The following is a 27,441-nucleotide window of genomic DNA, read 5'->3' on the forward strand; positions in this document are numbered from 1 at the left end:
TCTCCCTCCCTCAAAAACAAACAAATAAATCTTTAAAAAAAAAAAAAAAAAGGAAGGAGGGATGAAAGAAAGAAAGAAAGAAAAGAAGGAAAGAAAGAAAAAGGAGAATGAGAGAGAAGCGATGAAATCCCAGCAGCTGGACTTCCTGCTCAGATGCTAAATTTAGGGGAGGCGAAGTCCCTACAGAACCCCATCAATTAGCCACTTGCGTGGACAGTTCTGAAATAGCTGGTTTGGCTAAAGCAAGAAAAGCTAAGGAACTGCTGCCCTGAACCTAAAAAAAGCTCATTTTTTGCCATATCCCACACACATGACTTATTGCAGCCAAGAGAACTCCTTGTATTAGTATTACTATTTCTTAAATTTGCTGTGTTTTTCATGTCTCTGGGAAATACTCTATATCTTATGTCCAATTTCATATCACTGTTCTGTTTATCTTTAAGAATGAGTTGTATTTTTTTTATTTTCAACTCTTCTGGGAAAACTTCCCTCACTGCCTAGCATGAGACAGATGGACCCTCCCCTTCTTTTCTTTTAGGACAGAATCATACTCCACCATAGCACTTGTGAGCTACATTACAGTCCCTGATTTCCTGGGCTCCATTCCCCACCACACTTAAGATACCATATTTGTTTTGGTATCTACAGTATCTTGCACAGAGCATGAATATTTATTAACTGAAAGAATTAATTAATTCATTAATTAATATATGAATAAAAGAGACAAGAAGACCTCAGAGTCCGAGCATCCAACCATTAGGCACATTATAATTCAAGTTGACTTCTGACCAGAGACAGGGAAGATGGAATAAGTAAGTGATGAGGAGAAAAGGTATAAATTTGTATGTGTTAATGAAGCACCAAGTTGTTCTTCCTGGATCCAGAGAATTAAAAAAGAAAGAAAATTCTGCCACCGTCTATCTAGCCCGATTTGCATGTGTTCAAATCTTCAAAGTATTCCCTCTGATTCCTTTAATCAATAGCTATTTTAGAAAGCTCTTCATTACTTCCTAATTGTCCAAATTCATTTTCTTCATTTTTCCTTATTAGAGGCAGATTTTTCAAATGAGTTAAGTAGATCAGTAATTTTAGAATCGTTATTAACTTCAAGCATTTCTCTCAGTTATTAGCATGTCCCTTCTCTCTCCAAGACCAGGTTATTTTCTCCATTTTTAATAGGCCATCTGGTTCATTTTCTAGACTTTTTCCCCTCCATATATCTCTAATAAAGTCAACATTACCCTATCCTAAGATGAATTCATGTTTACTATAATCCTGATTCTAGAAACTTTATCATATCTCTGGTTTTGGATGAAGATACAAGTGATTCCTTATTTGTTAACATGTCAAAAAATAAGTAAATAATTAGCATTTATTTAGATTTTAATGCATCCCAACCAAATAAGTTTATAAAGTCAGTGCCATGGCCCACAAAACATTTTACAAATAATTTAAATGAATATTTTGATCCTTAAATATATTAAAATTAAAAATACACATATTCTTGACCCTAATAATCCTACTTCTGGAAGTCTGTATCACAGAAATAAAAGTGCCATATTATTGTGCCAAAAACTTGGAAACAAAGTGAATGCTTATCAATAAATGGGTGGTTGAAAATGTATGGTACGTCTATACCATAAAATATTACACAGTTGTTTGTATATAAGTACATGAGCATAGATAAAGATATAAAAGAGGATGCTACTGGGGAGGAGAGAAGCTGGAAAGAAAGAGGGAGAAAAAAGGAGTAGGTTTAAAAAAAAAAAAAAAAGAGGGGAATTCATGCCAAACAGTATATAGGATATAATCTCCTTTACATAAAATTGCATATATGTATATGAATATTAATAAACATAAAAGAATGACCTGAAGGCAACAGAGCTGCATTTTTACTTTATTGTATATATGGTAATGTTTTATAACTTGATATTTCTAAAAATTTGAATTAATTTATCATTTGAATTATTTATGTAATTCAGAAACATTAAAATTACTTTCACTGTGATATATACTATACTGAGAAAGTTTAGTGTCAATCAGACCAATGATTATGTACTCAAACAAGAGAACGCAAATTCAGCTGAATAAGAGATAGTTATAGGCAGTACCACCAGACTACATTCAACCGTTTGATAGGGTAATGTCCTATCAACTATATTCTTTCAAAAAAACATTCTTTTCTGATTTTCATGTTTAATCTACTTCAAGACTCAGTTAATGTCATCCTTTCTTAATTGGGGTCTCCATTTATTTACCCAATTATTTGATTTCCTACGAAGCTTTTAAAATTCCTGAGACCCTTTTAAATTTACATACTTTGTGATATCTCATTTTGTTGGATAAATGTGATACCATGTAGGAGACATCAAAACTCCTACTTCAGGTTGTATATCTCTCAAAATTCATCCTTTCTCTTTTTAAATTCAACAGAGCAGTTCTGCAGTGAGAGAAGAAATGTGTCAAAATCTAAAGATAAACACAATTGGACAATAATGTCAAAAAATGAAATGTAGACTTTGCAAAGGTATTTTGTATGGTTGGTCTCTCATGACTTCCAGAACTTTCTGGTACATCAATAAACCTGTGGGAAAAAATACACTGATTCTGCCTACATTTAAGATAATCCAGTACTCTCATCAACCAAAATTGAACTCTCATCACCAAAATTGAAAAATAAAAAAATATATATAACTTGAATTTCAGAAAGAATTTTCATTACTTTGGTATATAAAAGTTAAGAGATTAAAATAATCAAAATATCAAGTACTGATGTAGAAGATAAAGAATAAATTAACCCAGGTGTAATTTCTAGGTCATTATCATTACCATATTTCTCCTTAATTACCTTTCTCCTCAGGGATTTGATGTTTTATAAGATTTGTTCTACCAAAATGAATTAACAAAGTAATAATTAATTTTTTAAATTCTTAATGAATCAATGACATGTGTAATTAGCCCATCACAGCTATTGATCAAGATGAGGAAACCAGCTTTACAGATGTTATTGAAACAATTTCTTTAAAGGAAAATAACTTGTTATCATGGGTCAATGTATAATTTCGGTTAGCTTCTGAAAAATGATGAGAATAGATAAAGATATACACTAGACCTCAAAGAATACACTAACCCTTGTTTCGGAATCAACATTCCATAGTGAAAGAATAAATTGGGGTTGAGAATCAGCTTCACATTAATTCACAAATTCGTCAAAAAAAAAAAAAAAAAGAAAGAAAGAAAGAAAAAAGAAGAAAAGAAAAAGAAAATCAAACAGCCCAGAAAAGAGTATCAGATTAATTTGTAAGAATAGCTTCCAGGTGACCCATGAAAAACGTGAGCCTTAACCTTATGCCAAGAGCAGAGGAGAAAAATGGGCACCAGTGATGAGCTCTCAGCCACCTTCCAATTTCATTCACAAAGATCCAAATAACAGATAAGAAAAGGCAAAAGAATCAGCAAAAGATAATGACTACAATATTTTTGTTAGCTTTTTACATCTATTTCTTTAGCTTCTATAATATAGGTTTTATTTTGGTTTTTTTTCTTCCCTGAAGAGATAAATGCAGATGCAGTCACATTCTCTGGAGATTAGAATCAGATGATCAAGTCAAAACAAATCCTTTTGAAAGCACCCGATCTCATGGCAGATGCAGTAAAAGAGAAATCATTGGCCGTTTCGAAAATTTCCCATACAAGAAATATTTCAAATGCATGTGTTCAAAATTGACAGTTCATAGAGCTCCAGCCTTGAAAATTAGGTTACTAAGTTTTGATACTTTGAGAATCAAGCAAGTGTTGGGTTTTTTGTTTTGTTGTGTTTTCAATAAAGGGCACAAAAGTAGCAAATATCACATCACATTGAATTTGTGCTAATCCCCACTTCATCCACAAACCACAGATACCTCACAGAAAAATACTGTACCAGCACTTTCAAACCATTGCACTGTTAAAGATTTAACATCTGAGGTCAGAATGAGGTTTTCTTATTAAGCTACCATTTCCTTTACAAAACAGACTATTTTGTACTTACTGCTACCCTTTGAACTCGTATAGTGAATAATTAAAACTAAACTGCAAAGCATATTTTGTGAGGCTGAGTACCCTGTAGGTTGTAGGTTTTTGCTTAGTGGCTCATTTTTAATGCTCTCCAGTCTCTGGAGGGATAACCCTGCCATTAGTCTGAATCGACAAAATTGGCTGGCCCCTAAAAGCAAAGCAGACAGCTCCAAATCTTAATCAAATAGTCTTGTTGGCGACTCACCATATTGACGGTGGGGGCCTTGGAAACCCTCTGAGCACCAGCACCACTGGGCCTCACTGTCTGAGCACCTCTTTCCATTGAAACATGTCCCCACTGCAGAGACAGCTAAAACCAGTGTAGACAAGGACGGTGAGAGAACAAATGGAGTTGAAGGAGAAAAAGAAAATCCTCATCAGTACGTCACTAATGTAAATACAATCTGGAAATTGTATTTCAAGGCAAGATCACACAATGTTTTCATGATAAGCTAAGGCCTTACTGTTTAAAGCCATGTGGGCCTCTGTATCATCCACATGCCCTAGAAGCTTGTACCAATGCAGATTCTCAGACTCTACCCAGACCTACTGAATCAGAATCCACATTTTAACTTGATACTAGGTGATTTGTATTCATTTCCAAGTTTGGGTAGCACTAGGATAAAGAATTACCAGGGAGAAGATGACCATGGGACCAAAACAATCGAAAAGTCAAGTGAGAAATACTAATATTCACCAGAGGCAAAGGACTATGACAGGTGTCATCAACAATATAAAGCAGTCATCTCACAGTCATTAATTTCCAGGAGTTTATAGCATTGTCGAGATGACATTGTGGGCAGATGTTTTCAACTGAGCTTAAACCAGCCAGCTGCAGTGGTCTCACACAGCATGCAAATACACCTGACCCTTGGTGCACCACTCAACACTAAGCCTACTTAACATGGGAAGCCTGCGGCAACTTCACTAAGATATTTCAAGAGCAGGAAGCACGGTGGGGAAGGAAGCAGGATGCCTACAAACTCCCTAGGGTACAGGATAGCAGGAGAGATGAATGGTTGTACTGTGGTGCTGCATTGATTGCAACACACTGAAGCATTTTAAGTGACTTCACAATAACCATAAACACATAGGGAAGGGAGTAGCTAAACAGAGCCATTTCTCTGGGCATGAATGAACTCTATAATGCCATGAGTGCGGCTGTTTGAGTGCTGTCAAACATACTCCAAAGGTTCTGGAACACCCTCACCAGAGGTTTGCAAAAGGAACTGCATACCTCATCTTAAAAAGTAAACTGCCTCCAGAGTTCTGCAATTAATCATGACAAGCACAGGTTGAGAAATCCCATTTAGATTTAGTACAGTGATTTCCCTCCAGACTTTTGAATCAACTGTGGATTACAAATTTGATGATATGGAAAGGGGCAAACAGAAAAGGGAGATAAAAGTCAAGGTGTAACCTGTCTGGCTTTAAATAAACTGTCTTTTAAATAAAGAGACAGAATATAAAGCAACAGTTTTCTGGGTTCTGAGTTCTGACCTGTCATTAGGAATGCTTAACAGAAAAGCTTTTTCTGCTTTTTTTGCACATGTCAAATGTGAATTTTCAGTCCAAAGGGTTGTTCTGAATCTGTGGTGATTCTAAAGATGCCTAAAACTTGACAGGCATGGTATGATTGGAGACCAAAACAGGGAAACCATTAGTTGTCATGACAGAGTGTTGAACTGGAAGAATGAGAACTTACAGCGTGGGCAGCCAGGTTCATGGTCCCACCGGCTCCGACCCGGGCAGCACTTATAGATGGGCTGCGCGCTGTATGCTTGTCTGTACACGGTATAGTTCCGAATCCTGGGAAATACAAGAATTGAGCTCAATAATGCTTCCTTTTAAGGCAAAGCTGTTATTTTGAGACCATTAAAACATTTTCCCTCCAACCCAAATCCTATCATTTATACACACACACAAATATATTGTTTGTTTATACTATACATGTACACAAACACATTCATCACTCATTACATATCCAGCAAGATTATATAACTGAGATTCAGAATCAGTATAGGGTAATGAAAATTAAGAAAGATCCCCATGTCCTGTGGTTTAAACTATCCAAAGGGTCACTCAAGCTATCAAGAATGAAATCCAAAATTATGAAGAGAATAATGAAATCCTGAAGGATAATAAGGTACATGCTTTTCAACTGAACATGAAAGGCTCCTGAGCTATGGGTCCCAGTATGGTACACTTTCTTAGCAGTGGTGACATCACCCATAAGGGGATGAAAATTGGTTCTTGGGTGGGAGGGGTGAAAAGATGTTAGCTAATGCAGTGGTTTTGGGTCCTATAAAGGAGCACAGTATACAAACAGATAAAAGTATATCTGTGGTATTAAAACTTCAGAGGGGAAGGGGACAATCTCTAAAATTAAAAAACATAAAATAAAAGAGCTTACAAAAGCTCCTTAAGGAGGCAATAATAAACACAAAGTTGAAAAGATTACACTCTTCAATAATGACCTCTCAGTAAACCAAAATAACAAATATCTCAAACAGGCTAATTTTCTTCCCATCAGATCTATGTCGTATATATTCTCTATCCCCAAAGTATTAACCTACTTTCTTCCCATCACATACCTTTCCTCATATCCCAGCCCAAGGGATCATTATTCAAGGCCAAGTCCAAGTTCCATTCCTTCCATTCTTCCTTTCCCCAATATGACAATGTCTTTCTCCTCTCTCAAAAATGGAACCTATTAGACATATCATTTTTTATGACACAACTTTTCACCATCTTGAAGTGTAATCTCATATTTTTATATGTGTATATCTGCAATAGGGATATAAGTACAGGTTTGCATACATACATACAAACAAAAGTATTATTAGTTTGGCAAAGATGCCAAAATTCTCTGAACACTGCCTCACCTCCAGACCCAGTGTCATAAGCTTAAAAAACAAAAACAAAACAGACCCAGTGTCATTTGCTTAAAAAACAAAAACAAAAACAAAAAAGAAAACTACTATGTTCTTGAGAATAAAAATATAAAACATGTTTTACTTATTCGTGTTTGTATTCCCAAGTCTGAATGTCTATGTGGTGGCAGACTTTCTTTGGTTCAATCTAATATCAACAATGATTAAACCCCATGAGGGAGAACAGAAAAGCTAAGTGAAAAGTCATTTTCAAAAACAAGTCCTCTAAGAACAAACATATTGAGTACCTACTGTGTACCAAGCATGGTATCACATATATTAAATATATTTTCAGTTAATCCTCACAGTTCCATGCATGGCATTATTTTTCTAATTTTACACACTAAGGCCCAAAGAAATGTAAAAAATGTGCCTAAGGCCAAACAGCTAGTAAGAGCCAGGGGAAATTTTCTGATTTAAACTTGATTTAAATTTCCTGAGTGCAGACCAAAAAAAAAAAAAAAAAAGGCTATCTATCTGAAGTTTAAACACACACACACAATATATACATGTCCATATTCACAATTATAGTCTTATTTTATTTAGTCCTTTATTGCCAGTGTTCTGCTATTTCTATACAATGACAAATCCAGTTATTTATAAATGTTCCCAACTTTCCTTGATGATATAATAATAGTGATAGAAATGATGTGATAAATTTATTAACCTAAACCATATCTTTGAACTTTAAATATATTGAATTCAGACCCAGTTGATTCATTTACATAAAAATTAATCCATGAGCAACTATTTGCTTTAAGAGGTACTCAGATGTTTTGTAAAGCTATTGTAACACTTTGATTAAAAAAAAAAAGTCCATATGAAGGCTTGACTCCGAAAGCACTGTACTGGCTTTTTCTCTCTTCTTCCAGCCTGCTGAGTTAATCCTAATTCAAAGGCCATAATAAAGTTAAAGAAGCTCTAGGTTTCAAAGAATTACAGGAGAACCAAGGGCAGGTCAGTGAGTGGTTCACAACCTGAGATGCCCTGGATCCAAGTTGTGCTAAATTTAGCAAACCAACACAATATTCCTTGTTTCTCAGTCTTCTGATCTTCAGCTTTCAACAGTCTCTCATGCCATGAGGTAAAATTAGTGGCATCTAACCCAAAATAACTCACACATAAATGAGGCTTAAAGTGAAATAACGATATATCTTATCTCTGAAAGAAAGTATGTATTAACTCTGAAAGTTCCTGGTGGGTATATCTTATCCTCCTTTACTTCATTATATAATTATTTTCTAAAACTTACTGGATGAAAACTTCAGATGCAGATGAGCCCTAGAATTTTGAGTTTTAGTAATCAAAAGGAACTAGTGGAAGCACCCTTACCTTCTTTCATAACCACCTATCTTGTGAGGCCAGCAGAGCCCTGCCTCCAAATCTGACAGTGTGTGTGAACACCTGCGCATACAGGTGTGGGAGTTCCCCCACATTCAACCGCTGTTCTTCCAAACATTTGGCCTTGGGGGAAAAAAAGAGTAGTAATGTGATAAAAGTAGATTGTTTCTCTGTGTATTACACATGAATCATTTATTTCTCCATTTTCCACAAAAGCTGGTGGCGACTGACATAAATACATTAAGTAAGAAAGAAAAATAAAGTCAATATAAAAAAAAAAAATTCAGGCCCAGGAAAAAGAATAATCAGAATAAATTTTAAAAATAAGGAGACAGGTGGCGCAGTGGGTTAAAGCCTCTGCCTTCGGCTCGGGTCATGGTCCCAGGGTCCTGGGATCGAGCCCCATGTCGGGCTCTCTGCTCTGCGGGGGGCCTGCTTCCTCCTCCTCTCTCTCTCTGCCTGTCTCTCTGCCTACTTGTGATCTCTGTCTGTCAAATAAATAAATTAAAAATCTTAAAAAAAAAAAAAATAAGGAGACAGGGATGCCTGGGTGGCATCATGCTTGGTAAACATTTCCTTCGGCTCAGAGGTCATGATCCCAGGGACTTGGGATGGAGTCCCATATCGGACTCTCTGCTCAGCTGGGAGCCTGCTTCTCCCTCTGCTTGCTGCTCCCCCCACTTGTGTGTATCTCTCTCTGATGAATAAATGAATAAAATCTTTTAAAAGATAATAAAAATAAAAATAAGGAGACATTTAGAAGATAAATATAAATATCATGAGTTACCTTATGCTTAGAAAAAACTAGTTGTGAATTAAGTTCTGACCTCTTTGGTAGCTAAAATTAAAAAAAAAGAAACAATTGCATGCTTCTTTTTTTTTTTTTTTCTTTCGTTTCTCTTTAGAAGATTTTATTTTTACATTTGAGAGAGAGAGAGAGGGCACAAGCAGGGGGAGCAACAGAGGGAGAGGGAGAAGCAGGCTTGCCACTGAGCAGGGAGCCCTATGTGCGAAGCTTGATCCCCAGACTCCGGAATCATGACCTGCACTACAGTCGGAGACTTAACTAACTGAGCCTCCTGGGTGTCCCCAGTTGCATGATTCTTACCATCCATGAAAAAAAAATCAGTCTAATTTAACAAAAGAAGTTAAACATTTCCTGGAAATTATTTCTGAACCATATTTTCCATCGGCATGTTTAGTTCAGTTTCACACATAATGTTTGTTTAAGCACAAATGTTTTTCAACTGGCACTATTATATTCATATTTCCTCACAGAAAGTTTATACAAATTTAATTTTTAAATGTATGGCGCTAAATAAAACTGACAGTGTGGAATGTCAGAGTTAAATTATTTTTTTAAAGATTGTATTTATTTATTTATTGGAGAGAGAGCGTACACATGTGGGATACACAGAGGAAAGGAAGGGGAGGGAATGGGAGAGGGAGAGAATCTTAAGCAGACTCCAGAAGCATGAAGCCCAACAGCCCAGCATGGGACTCAATCTCACAATCCTGGGATCATGACCCGAGCCAAAACCAGGAATCAGTCGCTTAACCAACTAAGCCACCCAGGCACCCCTAAAACCTTTTTAAAATGGAGAAATGCTTTGCTTAGTGATGAATGATTTACTACTCCATATCAACTGTTTTATATATGAAAACAATACCAATTATAAAAGCAAGCTGGCCCAACCATGCTAATACTTTTCAGGCATTCAAAGTCACCTAAATTCCATGTACTGACCTCACTGGGATCAGACTTTGATGTTCTTGCCTTCAGAAAACTCACTATCTAGCTAAGTTTCCATGCTCATAATCTGTTAAAAATCAAAATGATTTCTGATTCAGGAATCCTAGTCAGCCCCTAGCTAATGCTGGGAACTTGTCCGGCAACACAATAATGATGCTGATAAGAACATCTAACAGTTCTGCCCACACTGGAATCAGTTATCCCACCCTGTACAGCTGTGGTCTCTTTCTGGGATCACTTCTTTCCAGGGCTCTGACCAAATCTCACCATCTGACTTCACTTATAGCCCAACTCTCACTTCCAGAGATATTTCTGAAAGGAGACTCTTTAAAGAGTATTAACTTCATCTAAATTGAAAAAAAAATCATGTCAAACTTTACTTATGAGCTTGCATAGCCCATTTTAATGCTTTAGATAAATACTGTAATAAAGCAATAAATGTAAAAACCGCACATAATTTGGGCATCCATGTCATCAAAAATTGGGTGGTGGGCCTAAAGAAAACCTTACTTTTCAAAAATTCCATATCAGATTCTCTGCCTATACTCACATCTTTATGTGGGTTTTCATGGCTCCCAACTAACTCCAGTTAGAATGAGCTCACCATACCTTTGCTTTTTCATGGTTTGAAACCTTATACCTTATCCAGCCTTGAACTTCATTTCGTGACCTACCCTTCATCTATTATCCATCCATCCATCCATCCATCCAACAAATGCTGTCATCTGCACGTGCCAGAAGCATTGCCCCACACAAGGATTTGAGTATCAGTAGTTATTTGGGAGGTGCAAAAGACACTGGCAAGTGAGTAGTGAAGTGAGACAGGGAAAAAGAGTTAGCTAATTTAAAAAAAAAAAAAAAAAAGCATTATGGAGTCAACCAATGCTTCTGATAACCAGCACTCCAAGTGCGTAAGGGAGCATGGGCATTTATATACTAATTCCTATCAGTGATTAATTGAAGGCTATTTCCTCTCTAACATTTTAGGCAGCAGCACAGGTAGGCAAAATCAGCTTCCAGAAGCCAAAGAAGTCATCAGGTAAAGAAATGCAAATGCTGGCAGTTGAAGGCCTGCCAAGGGTGTGATGGTAAAGCAGAGGGGACATGGGCGCTGCACTGATGACTTCAGCTGCAGGTGGTACCCAAAGAAAGTCCTTATTCACTTTGGATTGATAGGATCCAAACAGAGAAGAGAGAGAAAGTAAAAGGACCTAAATATATACAAAATGTGAACTGCTAAGCTGGAAGCCTAAGGGAGCTGAAATGCAGATGGGGAAGCTTACTAACATTCATTAATTAAGAAAAGACTCACTGAGGAGCTGACATTGTGACCTGAAAGGGTAAAGAGAAGCCAGTCATAGAGGAGCCCCCAAGTGCCATTCAGTTAGAAGAAACAGAACAAGCAGAGGCTCTACAGGTGAAAAGGTTTGGCCTCCAGAGGATCTGAAAGAAGGCCAAATTGGCTCAAATGAAGAGATGCTTGGTAGGGTAGACAAGGATTTTCAGGCTGAAAAGTTTTGATTTTTTTTCCCTCAGGACATTGGAAGCCACAAAGTGTCTCTAGAATTCTGATTTCTAGCCTCCTTTCTCACAGCCAGGATCTGTGATGCCAACTGTAGCGGTTTCCTTGACAATGACTTAGGCTATACCTGCTTCCGGGCAATACATGGGACAGTTTAGCCCAAGCCAGCCCAGCCCCAAATCCCAGAAATCCCCCCACACTCCCCTCAGGAATCTTCCTGATTCCTACAAAGAAAGAAGTCCTCTAAAGCCAGCAGCACCAGTGAACATGGAAAGGCGCAGAAAACATTTTATGGATCACAAGGAAATTGCATTTGACTAAATAAAGTTTCCAGGAATCTATCTGTAATCCAGATGATCACAAAGTAATTTTTCTGATGACATCATAAGAAATGTTAATGTGACTTCAAAACTTCACATTTTATTATTGAACCTTAGTTAACAAGCAGCATAGTTTTGGTTAAGGTGAGTTTTTATTTCAGGTTAATTCATGCCGGGGACCGTTTAGTAAAACAGTATCATTCTTGACTCCCAAGTACATGTAGCTAAATAAAGTCAGCCACTTGGTTATCCTGTATGTGTCCTGGGTATATTCTGATTTTTTAAAAAAATTAATCTTTCTTAACTATGAAATCTATAAATGCTACTAGTAAAAAAGCCTATATGGATAAATATAGGAAGTCAAAAGTGCCCCCAAGGTGTTCCCAGATATAACCACTGCCGACAGTCTGATGTATTCATATACAACACTTTTTAGTCACACACAAACATATTTTTGCACAAATGGGATTACGTTTACTTACTATTGTTTAAATCGTGCAGCAAGTATTTTTTTAATTAGCAAACAACATGGTATTTTTTTTCAAAAATATAGAATTGCTTTAAACTTTTTGTTTTTTTACAGTATATGGACTTATTAGAATAATATATCAGAATTAATTTAACCAACACCATATTGACATATAACTGTTTGTAATAGTTTGTAACTATAAAGAACTTGGATGTCAGCCCCCTATGCAAACAACTGAAGTACAAATCATTTTTCTTCTTAGATCTTTTTATGAAATATTAGTTTCCCCTGTGTCCTCTTAGCTCAGGTTTTCTTTTTTTAGCCTTTCTCCCATATGTGTTATGCTCTATCAAGCATCAGGTTATCAGACTCTCTATTTTGAAGCTTGAGGCACCAGAGGTTGATTGGAAGCTATGAATGATAGAAAGGGTTTATACTTGGTGGGCTCACCAGCAGGTGATTAAGGGTGAATCTTTTTTTTTTTTTTTTTAAAGAAGGTCTTAAATGTCAGTGTATGAAAATCTGATTTCTAGAGCCATTTTCCCCCCAAGAAAAGAATCCTAATCTTCTGCTTGGGGAAGCAGACATTGTAGCTGAGTGGAAATTGAACAGAGCTATCCGTCCAGCCCTATAGTTTGGAGGAGGGGGCCTGGAGAGTTCAACAGCTTTACATACAGTCTTTCATATAACTCTTCCATCCTGTCCCACACATCTCCCCTGTGCATTCCTTGCCTTCATTCTAAATGGTAAATATTGACCATCTCCAGGGTTGCATATGAGGGGACTAACAACCAATCAAAATGATGTAAAGATGACATCAAACTGAAAATACCTGAGCTACAGAAACAGAAAGAAATCTTATCTGAACTTCCCCTGTGTGACTCAAACCGAGATTTTAAAGTCATCTGCTACCTCCACCCCATCCCACAAACACCACTCCAGGGAAGTTTCCAGTCAGGGAGACTGAACTGGGACACTGGAACATTTCAAAGCAAATTTATCTAAGCAAACTTCATCAGAACCTTCCATCATTTAAAGCCCTAACCCCTTGCCCTTTATTAAGCTGGTATAAAAAATCCTTATCCCTAAGGATAAGGATTCAGAGAGCTCCTCTCTACAAAATACTCTGACATGTATGAGTAATAAATTTTACTCTTATTAATCTTTCTGTTATCAATTAATTTGCAGGTCCTCGAACTCTTGACCTAAGTTGGTAGAGGAAAAGACTTTCCTCCCAGTAGTTTCTCCAGGAAGGATGGGACGACTCTTGGGATCTCTGACCAAGCTGGCCAAAGTAAGCTTTCTTAGCAGTCAGATCCCAGGTCACTGCTCATGGTGTAGTTGGGCAAAGGTGGCAAGAGCCTCTCACCTTTTCAAAAGGAATTTTTCAAAATTTAATTTTACAGGAGAAACCATTTTGGTTGAAACTTATCCAGTTCTCTGGGTATTGGGACTCTAGGTTTGGATCTCCTAGAATAGCCATTGTGTTCTGTTTGTCACTCTCTTTTGTGCTGCTATTTTGTGTTGTGCTGTCTAAGAATGTTGCTTGTCATAAGAAGAATCACAGGCTAAAACACAGGCATAGGTCCCATAAGCCTGTTATTCAAGCCAACCTCACACAGACTGGTGACTCTGTGGTTCTCTCCAGACTAATGCTGCTTGAAACAAATTTAGTTGGTCACCAATAAAACCAGATGACTTTCTCCTTCAGTCCCACTTTTGTGTCCTGAGAGCTTGGCTTCAAACCAGAGAGAGCACTCTCTCTGACTTTCTGCAAGCCAGTGAGTACAAATTGTCAGGTCTTTGCTCAGAGGTGGCCAGCCATTAGGTTGGGGCCTGAGATAGGATGTACACAAGCAAAGCTATCATCCAACCATTACCATCTCTTGGTAAAGGTCACCTAGATCTAAATCTTAAAGGGTCTCAGACTGTAAGGACCTTTGTCATCTCTTTCTCCATTGCCCTTATGGTGCTGAGACTTTCCATCTCAGTATTGCCTTGCTGGTATCAGAGACAAGCAGCTCTGTGACTAGAGGTGCCTTACTTTTGTGGGACGGTTGGAACTAACCATTCTTTCTGCCTATGGCCACTTTCACCAGTGGAAACTAGGGTTCCTTCTTTTCAGCTATAGTTGGGAGTGATTTTGAATTATGAGAGTTTCATCTTATGCACCCTCTTCACTCATTCATTCATTAGTGCATTCATGACTAAGACATAAAATGGCTTATTGATGTGAGTTACAATTGAAATGGGGTTACCTATGCAGATCCTAAACACCAATGGTTAGATGATGGAGTCTTTGATTCAGAAAAATTTTTCGTATTTAAAAGATTTTCAAAGAGCTTTCATCATGAACAAATGATACCCATAAGAAGACCAAATTGAAATGGACATAAAAAAGTATCATGGCTAGCCTAAAATATTCCTGTTATAAAATTAAAAAACAGAGATCATTCAAACTTTAGGTCTCTTACCCCCATCAGAGGTTCTCAAAGAACTCCCAAAAGCAACCATTTGAGGCTGATAAGGAAGAAAAGGGGGCTGATTGGAACAGGCTGGATATTTTATCCACTCAGATAAATTTGGAGACACCCAGATGGCTACGTGATATCTTTCCAATCCTTCACCCAAAATTTTCGTCTACAGCCTCCAAAAGCTATGTCGGGGCAAAAGAAAATCTTTAAAAATCTTCTCTGTAAATATTGGTGGAAAGCTTTTGCTCTCATATTGAACATATAACAACTTGTTCCATCTGCCAGAAACACAATTAGGATAAAAATACAAAGTGGGGCAAAGACAAGAACCGCCTCTTACATAAACTAGTGAATTTTGCATTACCGTGTATGCCTAACTCATGGCTAAAATTTTAGAGTGAAAACCATAAGAGATCTATTTGCATCTGTCTCTATGTTTATGTTTGTTGTATTTTTTTCTAACTCTGGAGATATTACCAAATTAATTTATAAAATCCCTTTAAAAAGCTCTATTGTAATTGGCTTAGAGAAAAATAAGTTCTTACAGAAATTAAATAGACCTAAATCTCTCAGAAGTACAGGAACTAACCCAAATGTTTTTCAGATGTGTGATTTGGGTAAATCTCTGGTAAATAAGACTAGTATAATATTATTTTTGGTTTAATAAAAACATTCATGTCTTCTGATTGATCAGCATTAAGTATAATACAAGCATAAATTTTATTTTACCTGGATTTACTAGTCAAATTGTATCTACTAGTATTGTATCTACTAAATATTTCAAATTATAAAAATAATGAATTTGATTTAATCAAATTGAGTTATTATTTTGAAAATTTATTTCAATAATAATGACATTTTATAAAGTCTGCCTAAAGATAGTTTTACCATCTGTTTGCTAAAGATGCTAAGTAATAGATATTCATTAAATAGATACATTATTTTTAAATAAGATCAAATGCTGACACATTCATTATTAAGCATAAGTTAGAGTATATATACTTTGGCTTCTTATTTTTAAATGCTACGGAAAGGTTAAAGATATAGTCTGTAAATAAACATACTCTTTTTTGCCACACTGAGAAACTGTACTATTAGGAAGAATATATCTTTAAAATTGTGAGATGTTATATTCACCAATTTTGCTAACCTGCTACAAAATGCTGGTATATGACATATTATTCATAATCATCTACTTCTAATTTTCTCTGTAAAAGAGTCCTATATTAGTCATCCAGGCTGTCATAAGAAGAAATCACAGACTAGGCAGTTTAAACAATATCCATTTATTTTGTCACAGTTCTGGAGGCTGGAAGTCCAAGATCAAGGTGCCAGCAATGCTAGTTTCTGGTAAGAACTCTCTTCCTGACTTAGACAGCTGCCTTCTCACAATGTCTTTGCATAGCTCTTCCTCTGTGTCCACGCACAGAGAGAGGTCTCTGATATCTCTTCCTCTTCTTAGAAGGACTTGGTTCTATAAGGTTAGGGTCTCACCTTTATAACCCTGTTTAACCTGAAAAACCTCCTTTATGACCTATCTCCAAATATAGTCACATTCAGAGTTAGGGTTTCAATATATGCATTTGAGGGAGCTCCACAGCAGTTGCTAATGACAAAATAAATTATAATAAAAATTAGTAGATGAAAATACTATAAGTAATAAGGATGAAGAAAGACAACTTTATATTAAAAGCACAGAAGACATTTAAGAAGTGTTACTGCTAAAGGAAAAATGAGAGTAATTTTGTCCTCAAGTAAAATGACCAGTTGTTACACAATGAAAAAGAAGAAAAGAATATGATAAAACCTGATTGGATATATGAAGTTGTAAAACGTTTGCAGAAAAAGAATTTTATGAGTCATGATCAGAGCTGACTAAGGTTGGATGGGTTTATTTAAAAGGTTGTTGGTTTGGTTTTTAATGAGGTATGCATTAATAGTACCTGAATGCAAAACTAGAGTCTGGTTTTCTCTTTCTATTAAAACAACAAAGTTTTTGGAGGGCTATTGGTCTTTTTTTGGTAAGGGATTACCAAAGGTTTTGCTTCATCTTTTAAGTAATCTGCCTAAAAAACAAAGACTCTGTGTCTTAGAATAAGCTCCTGTGTTGTCTAAATCATGTTCTTGACTATTTAAGAGAACGGAGTCTTCTCACAATTGAAAGAGCTAAGCTCTTTTTTATAATCATGTCACTTCCTATAATTACTTCTACAATCTTTCATTGTCACATTGTTGAATAGATAACTAAGCATTTTTTTCACAGTGACCTGTGATCCTACCTAATCAAGTGTTCAAACCTTTTGACATTTTGACACCTTTGATACATATTTTGCCTTCTCAAAGTCAAATCCTAAATAAAATCTTGATCTTGAACTGACTTTGAAATTTCTCAGCGCATCCCTGGAAAATCTCAAATGATTTGTTCTTTCACCTTGTAAAAAGAGAGATGTTAAAAATTAATTAGATATGTTGAATTGCATGAAAAGCATTGTCAGAAAAGAAGAGATGCTTAACCTTCCCTCGATTATAATTTACAGGTAAATATTATTAAGACAAGTACTCAGAAATTGTATGACATTCCTAAAAATCTGTCAGTACCCTCTGAGCTACCCGTGATATGTCCCGGTACTTTTGACTGATATTAGAAAACAACAGTACCTGTCATCAGTTGTATCTCCAGTTTTTATTTTTAAAATGGTGTATGTCACAGAAAAAAAAACCACAAATGCCTTCATCAGTTGGTTACTTTCATAAGAAACTCTTACCAGATCTTTGACCACAGCTCTTTTAAGTCTTTTGTCAGCCACAGAGTCATTGTTCTACTCTGATGCTTTCCTGAAAGGCTGGCAATCAGCAATGAGCCAGAGTGCTTATCTTCAATGAAAAGGAACTATCTGGAAGACCCATAAAAAAGGACTATGCCAGGGACTTTAGGGTACAGGTTTCTAAGTACATTGCCGAGAAACTTCAACACCTTGCCATTGAACTAAGTCAGGATTTCCAAAACTCTAGTAAGGAAGCTGATAGATTTCATGAAACTGCTAATTCAAGATCAAGCAGAATAAGAATTAATTACATGAGACTGAATGAACTGATAAAGGATGATTATGGCTTTTGTTTGGGATATTGCTGCTGGATTAATAGAATCCCTTTCTCTTTTCTCTTAAGCTATCTACAACTTACAAAAATTTTTGTAAACTATACTTTTGTAAGCAGAAATGAAACATTTAAACATTTATTGTTTTCTCCCTGCCTGATCCCTCCAGAATTTAAAAACTCTCATTGGGTATTCTTATTTTTGTGGCAATATAGTTATTTGTATAAATTTGATAAGAATTTGTTCTCCTTGTTATAGGACATAATTGGAATCATTGGTTACATAACCAAGGCTTTGACTAGAATGTCATATTTTTAAATGATGCAGAAGTCACTTATGATCAGACAGTTTAAAGAAACTAAGGTTGACTTTACAGAGCAATGCTTACAAAGCCCTCTTGGGAAAATTAGCTGGGTACCTGGCATATAGCGTTCCCAACCTTGTAGGTGAATAAGAAAGGTCACTTCTTGGCTCAGGAATGAGGATATTTGGGGGATCTTGAGAACAGAGGAATTTATTTAAATCTATACTGCAGGTAAAATCTAATGACAGGTTTTTGGCTTGGTTTCCTAACTAGAGAGGCTTTTAAAGTCCAATCTGAGACTCCTTATAAAAGTTCCAGGAAAGTAAATTTTTAAAAGGCCTATGTGGTCAATCACCATCCTTGCAACACTTACATAAATAATCAGGCCAAATGTAATGTGAGCCGACTTGCTTTATAAACAAGACCAATCTTACTGTACTTTTTATTGAAATGGGAATTATTATGGAGAAAAAATTTTATGTTTCAATAGAAAACTACATCTCCCTATTGTAGATTATCAGAGTCAAGTCCTGATCATTGTCTGAGGTTTTACTATCTATCTGTAAACTGGACAGGATCTTGCCATCTTACACATTTGGTCAGTCCTTACCAAATTCTCAATTCCAGTTTGCTTCAATATCTGGCTACATCCCTTTAAGTTAACATTTTCAGTTTTTCTCTCACCTTCCTGACTGGACACCACTAAAACCTGACTAACCCAGACAACTCTAGGTTGCCCCTTCCATCAAGATCTAAAGAAGTCCTTCAAGGTGAAGCTCAATGACTTGATAAAGACTTCAAAGAACTCATCACCACAACAGATCAGCAACCTTTGTGCCCAGAGCTGCTGCTGCAGGAACCACCCAGGAAATTCACAGGGACCAAAGCTTTCATTCTTTCATGCTTTGCTCCAGGAATTAACCATGACAATGACACTGATGTCTGTGCCATCACCACAGACATTCAACCTTCAAACCAGGAAATCCATTGGATTGACACTGATATTCTCACTCTACCATCTAAAAATACTTCAAAGCCACTGTTTAAAATCTTCTCAACTGGCTGCTCTATGACTCAAAAACCAAGCTTATAGTCTGCTCCCACCATTGATGGTTGATTTTCTTTATTTTCCCATCAGTTTAATCTGTGTTCTTCTCTCCTTTTGTAGACCTCTTCATAAAGTCTAGGCTCAGTCTACTCTCCAAAACATTCAATCCAGCTTCTTCTTCTTCTTCTTTTTTTTTTTTAATTAACATATAATGTATTGTTTGTTTCAGGGATACAGGTCTGTGAATCATCAGGCTTACACATTTCACAGCTCCCACCATAGCACATACCCTTCCCAATGTCCTTCACCCAGCCACTCCATCCTCCAATCCTCCTCTCCTCCAGCAACCTTCAGTTTGTTTCCTGAGATTAAGAGTCTCTGATGGTTTGACTCCCCCCCTTTTTTTCCCCCACTCAGCTTTTTTCCAAGAAGTTTCACATGGGGGAAATGAAGCACCCAGCAACCTGCTGGAATGGTGTGAAGATTATTTCAAGGTAGAAACATCTGAGCTAAAAATGCAAAGGAAAAAAAAATCTTTTATGAACTTGTCCTATATAACTAAAGCAGAGATTGACAAGAGTCATCTGTCACAAACCCCAGCCCCTCTACTCCAAAGAGATCTCCAATCAGGGATGCAATGGACCTTGGGTATCAGGAATTAAAAAAAAAAAAAAAAGTGTAAAGAAACATCATCAGAATCTTTCATCTTTTCAAGCCTTAAATGCCTCCTCCCTCTTAATAAGCTAGTATATAAACCTACCCCTAGCTGTTTGGTGTGCTACTCCCTATAGAGTACTTCTGCATGCATGAACAGCGAACTTTTCTGGTTAATATGAATGTTGTCAGTTAATTAGCAGGCCCCCAGCCACAAATTTAAGTTGGTAGAGGACAAGTTTTTCCTCCCAACACATGAAAGAACTGAGTGTTGCTGATTTCTAATTAAATTATACAGATGTCAAAGACTATCATCTGGATAATAGTGATTCCTCAAAAATATGAATTCCTCAAAAATATGACATTAAATATCATTTAGTATACAGAAAATTCTGTGCAGTTGTGTTTAAAAGTTTTGTGTACCCCTTGGGGCGCCTGGGTGGCTCAGTGGATTAAGCCGCTGCCTTCGGCTCAGGTCATGATCTCAGTGTCCTGGGATCGAGCCCCGCATCGGGCTCTTTGCTCAGCAGGAGCCTGCTTCTCTCTCTCTCTCTGCCTGACTCTCCGCCTACTTGTGATTTCTCTCTCTGTCAAATAAATAAATAAAATCTTTAAAAAAAAAAAAAAAAAAAAGTTTTGTGTACCCCTACACCCAATAATATTCATTCTTTGGTAATGAAACATGGACAAATTCATGTGTATGTACACACACATATTCAAGCTTGTGCATTTTGTTAATCAAATCTCTGTACTTACTACATGTTTTTCTGTGCTAGGTACTAGATCATAAAAAATGTATAGTGAAATCTCCCATTAGTTATCTTGGACATTACTCTTTACAATTTTGACAATTTAGTTCTTTATTTTGATGCTCTATCATTAAGAGTTTAACAAGTTGATGATTATTGTGTATACTTGATATATTATCAATTCTTTTATTGTTACGTAGTATGTCTTCTAATCCATGCTAATGTGTTTTGTTTTACCTTAAAATCATTTGTCTGATGTTAACATTTTCAGAACTACTTTCATTTGGTTAGCATTTTCTTATTCCTATCTTGTTCTGTTACTTTACTATGCATTCTTTTATATCTACAGCTGCATTGTTTAAAAATCTAATTTGTTAGTTTCTGTCTTTTAATAGGTAAAGTAAATATAGTTACATACATTTTCATTACAAGCATGACTGTACTTATTTCTTCCATCTTATTTTGTGGCTTCTATATACCAGCCATTTGCGTTTATTCTTTTCTGCTCTTTCTTATGTCAGTTGGATGGAAATGTTTTCTATATTCACAGTTCTCTGTGTTATATTTGGCCGAGTTCTAAATTATATTCCTAAGATTTTAATGGTTACCTTTACATTAGTAGGTACTTCTTGGAAGTACTTATCATGAGTCCCCGGCTGTTTTGTAGACTTACGTAAACGAATGGCTGATTCTAGTGCACAGATGTGTGAACCAAGTCAAGAGGCCCTGTTGGAAGAGTTCATAAAGTAGGCCTTGCAGGAACCAAGCTGCAGTAAGCCCACCCCCTCTCAGTTCTCCACAAATTCAGGAGAGTTATTTCGGCTTCATGCAAGAAGCATCAAAATGAGGAGAGAGGAAGAAGTCAGGCTTCATGTGGCTACTAGGTCAAGTGATCACACATTCAACCCAAGAAGCTGTTGGGCATGTGGACATCTGGAAAGACCCAAAGAGAACCCTTACAGCCCCTCTGTATGATGATCCTTTAAGACAGACTGGGTTGAAAATAAATTCTTCCCCTAAGAACACAGTGTACACCATCTAAAACAGACAGCACCAATTTCAGACAGAGCCAAGCCAAATTTAAGTTACATCAGGCACTGCTTCCATCACTGTAAGGATGCTACCCTTCCTCATCCCTTCTCCCTAACCTTCCCAATCCCAAACAGCTAGAATTGTTGAGGAAATGGGAGCAAGCTGCTACAACAACAACAACAAGCTGCTAGACTAAGCCTCTAAGCTCCCTCCAAATATTTCCAGACCCAGAGCCCAGCAAGCTGACACGGTACTTCAACTCACCACTGGCTAAATTTTCTATACCTCTCTGGTCCACCTAGGGGTTTGAGTTTCAATTTTCATATAATACTGTTTTTTATTAAAGTGTTTAAAAAATATCTTATCTAGCTTTGATAGATACTTCGAGCAGAGGGACCTCAAAATATGAACTTATAATACCATATTGACTAGAAGTTGGACTTATTTTTTATAGACTCTTAAATATGATCTTTTTTTCCTCCACTTTCTTCTAAAATATTAGAGGTTCCAACCTAGTTCAGTGGCTGGCTCAACGATGATGTTCAGTAAATAGTATCTAAATGAGCAAATGCATGACTTTGTTCAAAAAAGGGCTCCAATAATCACAATAAAACAAGTGTATTAACACATATAAAGCATTTAGCACAGTGTCTGAAACATGGTAAATGTTTAGGAAATATTAGCTATATATTTTTTAAGATCATAAAGTCTGAGGCTAGATTTCTCAAAGAAAAATTATTTATAGACTATAACTTCAAAACCACTGCCAATTTGTAATGCAGTGAAACAAATGAAAGTAGATAATGTGTCATTTTTTTAAAAATCAGAATTTAATATGACACTTCCTAATGAAAACACTAATTAAAATTAATAAAAGACACCATATTGCTGCTGTTACCATCTGACCCTCTATCCCCCTAGGTATAGATAAGCCTGTGCTCTCCAATGTTAAGACATAATTTGAGAACAAGTACCAACTCTCTTGTTCCTTAAGCTATTAGTATAATGTTCTGGAATCAACAAACAAAAGTGTGGTGACCTGTATGGCAGGATAGGTATTGAGAAGTTAGAGGGACATCAAAATGAGGGGTTAAAAATGAATCCATCCTATGTTCCAAAAGTATATTACTATCTGCCACTTCCCTCGTTGTTTTAATGTACTGGATCCCACCACAGCTGCAAATTAATTTTCTCTGCTCCCTAAATGAATTACACGTAACTATTTCTAAAAATGACTACAGACATGAAAGTCATTTTCACTTAATAACTAACTATTAATCTCATATTTCTTGGTGTCACTTTAGTATGAAATGCAAACGAAAATTATGCTAAACATTGCAAATTTATGGCAAACACCAGCCCTTGATTTATATTATTATAGATGGTTTATCACCAGAAGCAATCTAAACAAAACTCCATCAGATAGATGTTACAATTTGTATTTATTTCTCCCAGCACTAAATGGTTCTTCAATTTCAGAGCAATCATTAATTTCTTATAAATGCAAATCTTTATTTCTTATTTTAATCTACAATGATTTCTCTAAGTCTTCAGAAGATTAGCTTTTACATAAAATATTCAAATAGCAATTATAAATGATACTTTGTTTTCCCTGGGCAATGTATTAGCTATTATGCATAAACTATTTAAAAGAAATGGGTGGTCTATATTGATCAGGGATATAATGAGCTAATAATGTGGTCCTCTTTCCTTTTAAATGATCCCCTCACAACTCCAACCAAATCATTAAGAGAAACCTTCTCCATGTTCGTGACTATCTTAAAACTGTTTTGCCTACCTCATTCATCCTCTACTTTTATTATATTTTTGGGAAATATAATCTGGAATTATATTTCTGGGAAATATATATTTCTGGGATATATATATATAAAATATCTGGGAAATATATATTTAGGGGATATATATATATATATAAATAAAATATATGGGAATATATATATAGATACATGAATCATATATGGAAAAACCTGGGCTACTGCATTGACCTTAATGAAGAGAAAGCTACAACTCTGGATTCTTCACTTATTCTTTACTGCCATCACATTTCATCTCAACTCATCTCAAAGCAGAAACACTCACGAATCTTCACCTGAACACACATACCCAAGAACAAAGGAGACAAACAGCTCTGTCCACTCTGACCAAGCTTCAGGGTCAGACTGCATGTATTCTACTACAGTTCATCCTCAGCATCCCATACCTAATGCCCTGTGGTAACCAAAGCTCTACTAAAATCACTCTGACTTGAGGATTTCACTAATGCAAACTCACCATGATTCAAAACCTCCCAGCCCTGTTTCCTCTAAAAAGTTATAAGATAGAACAATAGAATCTTCAGAATTCCAATCTAACCAATCCTTCTTTGTTTGTCAGATCCATCCAACTGACATCCTTGGCCTAGGTTAGTCATCGCCATTTTGTCTTCATTGCTCATCTCTTTAGATTATGATAAACAGCCCCTTATGAATATATTATTGATTCTACACAGGAAAAATACTGGTTGATTTAGATCCTGTATTTTCTTTATCTAAAAAATAAAACAAAACCTTAGTGCTAGTATATATTCAACATTAAGCCATAGTGACATCAATAGCACAAAAATACTGGAAGTCATATTGCTTTAAAGCTACTATGAAAAAAAAAAGATACTATGATGACGAATTCATAAATTCTTTCCACAACATTTTCCTGAGTAATAACAATGTATCAGCAATTGTGTCAGAAGCCTGGAAGGCCTGGAAGTGAACTACCCTTGAGGCTAATGAAACTTAACCTTCAGGGCCCCCCACTAGCATGGGTCACTTCCAGCCCTAGAAGAAGTTAAATAATATTTTCATATTAGCATATATTTTTGTATAATTTGCAAATATTAGCTATATATGTACTCTTGAAGAGGGCACTCCAGATATTAGAAATCTCAGGTACCTAAGAATGGGACTTAGGCCTGATATCCACAGAAAAGTTGCATAACTATTTCATCAGGAAGGTGTTATATGGGGTATTAATTTACTAACTAGAAGACACAAATGGCATTAAAGTACATCTCAATAAATCTAACATAAAGCCTTATTCAAAAAAAGGCATACTAAGTTAAAGTCACTTCTGCTTGTCATGCCTGGGTCAGATAAATTTCCTTCCAGAAAGTTGGATGCCTTCTGTTAAATCTTTCTTGTACAGGTTAAAGGAGTTCAGCCTTCTTTCATCAAAGATAATTGGCCTTACTATTCAACATCTTTTTGCTTATCAAAATTAAATTAAGGTCAGTCTTAGGATGCTAAAGCAATATATTACTTGGACTGGGAACATGAAGTGGGAGGAAATAGAGAAGACTAATAATGGTCTTTAATAACTATATGATGCCACCTTTCCAAGGTCAGAAAATTTACAACAAAGATGAGGTAAATTTCAGGTAAAGCCTTTATAAGAGTTTTTTTTTCCCCTGAAAAACTATTTGAGTAAGTTGAGGAAAGTTGTTGTCTCCCTCCCAGAAAACACTTAAACATAGCACATTTTCTAATCTTCCACAGAATTGTGGCTATTCCAAATGAGAATTCAACTTGCAGTAGGTTTTTGTTTTCAAATTTACATTTTAGAAAGTAATAACAGTTTTACAAGGTAAGGGGGTCTCCTAGATCAGTGGTTCTCAAAGTGTGGTCTCTAGATCAGCAGAAGATATACGAGGGAATTCCTAGAAATGCAATTTCTTGGGCCCCATCTGGACGTACTAAATCAGAAATCGTACAGAGGGAGCCCACTAATCTGTGTTTTAACCTGCCCCCATTCTTATACATGCTAGAGCTTGAGAGCCATAACCCTAGAGACCTACGGAAGATGAACCCAGTCAATAGCATACACAGCCTCTGCCTATGGTTGTAAGAGAACTAGCTAACTTCTATAAATTTAAATTTTTTATTTTACTCTAAAAAGATCAAAAGTCAGATCTGGTTTTGTCTAACAGGCATATTCACAATGTTGTACCATTAGGAGTCATGAAATAAACACCTTATTGACACAACAGCAGGAGCAATCTGAAGTTGTAGCTCCAAGTCCCCAGTGATTCTCCGGCTGTGACAAAGATCTGACCATCTCAGGACACTGCCAAATACCAAAGGTTAGAACCATTCCTCAGTGAGCCTATCCCATCTGAGTCCCAGGAAATGCTGCTACAATCCTGAACCCACCTCGAAAGATCACTGGAAGAATAAACAAATTGGCAACGTCTCACAAATTCCTAGCTTGCTGGATGACAAATGAGGTAAAATGCTGAATTAAGGAGAAAGCTATACATCAAAAGGACTATTCCAAAGAAAGCACATTGTAAAGACAGCAGGAAAGAAATGACAGTCATGTATTTGCTCAGGATTCAGAACACAAGTTTTGAGCATGACAAGCTCACATGACAGAGGTCATATGCAAAACTCGGCTTCCAATAAAAGGCTCTGGTAGGTAGGTTAACTACAATGTATAATCGTTCAACAATCATCCATTAGGACCACTCACTATTCAACTCTCACTACTGGACAAAGAGCATGATTCTACCACTAACTCTAGGACTTATATTAATGTTTTTATAAGTCTGCCTCTCTATATATTGTTTCCTGGGCACAAGGACCATTTTTACCAGTCTTTATACCCTCAGTATTCCGCACAATATCTGACACATCTGACACATGTGTATTTATTAATACACATGTGTATTAATAAACACATACTGAATTAAAGAGTATTGCTATCAGCTATCCAACATAAAAAGACACAGATTTCCTAAACTACCATGGGCCTAGGGACATTGCATGGTATCCCTAGTCAGTTCAGATGATAAGGAATCCCCTCAAACAGCGCTCTAAATGTTCTCCTGGACTAAGGGTAGTTCTTGGGCTCCAGAGAAATAATCAGTAAGGGCAATATTCAGTAAATAGTGGTTAGGAGAGGGATCTTTTAACACTCCTGCTCCCACAATCTCTAGCAGATCCCCAATAAATATATATATTTATCCCAAATAAATAAATACGTGCAAAAATTCTAGTATGAAGACCTGTCTCCTTTTCCAAACATGCTGCCATCCTACCCTTCATACATAAAAGCTCAGGGCCACCAAAGCCTGGCATAAATACATTCAGTCACCCAGGGAAGAGCAAAGAGGGCTAATGGCAAAAGTCTTCTATCTGTCTAATAATGCTCTTGGAATGTATTCTCTACTCCTGCCTGCTCTTGGTCCAGTGGTCCATCACCTTTAGGTCACATCAAGTCCTAACTTGTCACCTTGCTTTAATTTGGATCCCAGGACATGTGCCAATTAACTCAAGTGTTTCTTGTTTCTAACATCCAGTCAGTCCTCCGAGAACCTCTGTAGCAGCCAGCTGCCATGATTCATTCTCAGACTGAGCAACTGCTCCCACAGTCTGCCCTGCCAGGAACAGAGCAGAAGCTCCTCTGGGGCCCCTCCCTGGCCTTCCATACTCTGGACAATAGAGAGAGAGAGGCCTTGGCATGGACTGTACAACCAGGTTCAAAGACGGGTCTCTTCTCTAGGGCCACATCAGGACTATTGTGAAATAAAGATTATAAACTGGGTCACACTAAGAACTATCTAACCAAATCCAAAAAGTGTGATCCCAACTAAGTACATGGAATACTTATATTACAGGAAAGCATAACAAAGACTAGA

General features: G+C 36.5%; 1 protein-coding gene across 1 annotated transcript in view; it reads right to left on the minus strand.

The window, feature by feature from the left end:
• Positions 1–27,441, minus strand: part of LOC116589954 — a 321,862-nt gene that overhangs the window by 252,182 nt on the left and 42,239 nt on the right. Inside the window, exons 2-5 of the mRNA XM_032341688.1 lie at positions 8,322–8,453; positions 6,651–6,766; positions 5,762–5,865; positions 4,262–4,366 (exon numbers count right to left, since the gene is read on the minus strand). Coding sequence (XP_032197579.1) covers positions 4,262–4,366; positions 5,762–5,865; positions 6,651–6,660 — 219 coding nt within the window. The 5' untranslated portion in view covers positions 6,661–6,766; positions 8,322–8,453. The remainder of the gene's footprint in view (positions 1–4,261; positions 4,367–5,761; positions 5,866–6,650; positions 6,767–8,321; positions 8,454–27,441) is intronic.

The sequence above is a fragment of the Mustela erminea genome, chromosome 1, assembly GCF_009829155.1.
Source record: "Mustela erminea isolate mMusErm1 chromosome 1, mMusErm1.Pri, whole genome shotgun sequence".
Classification (NCBI taxonomy): domain Eukaryota; kingdom Metazoa; phylum Chordata; class Mammalia; order Carnivora; family Mustelidae; genus Mustela; species Mustela erminea.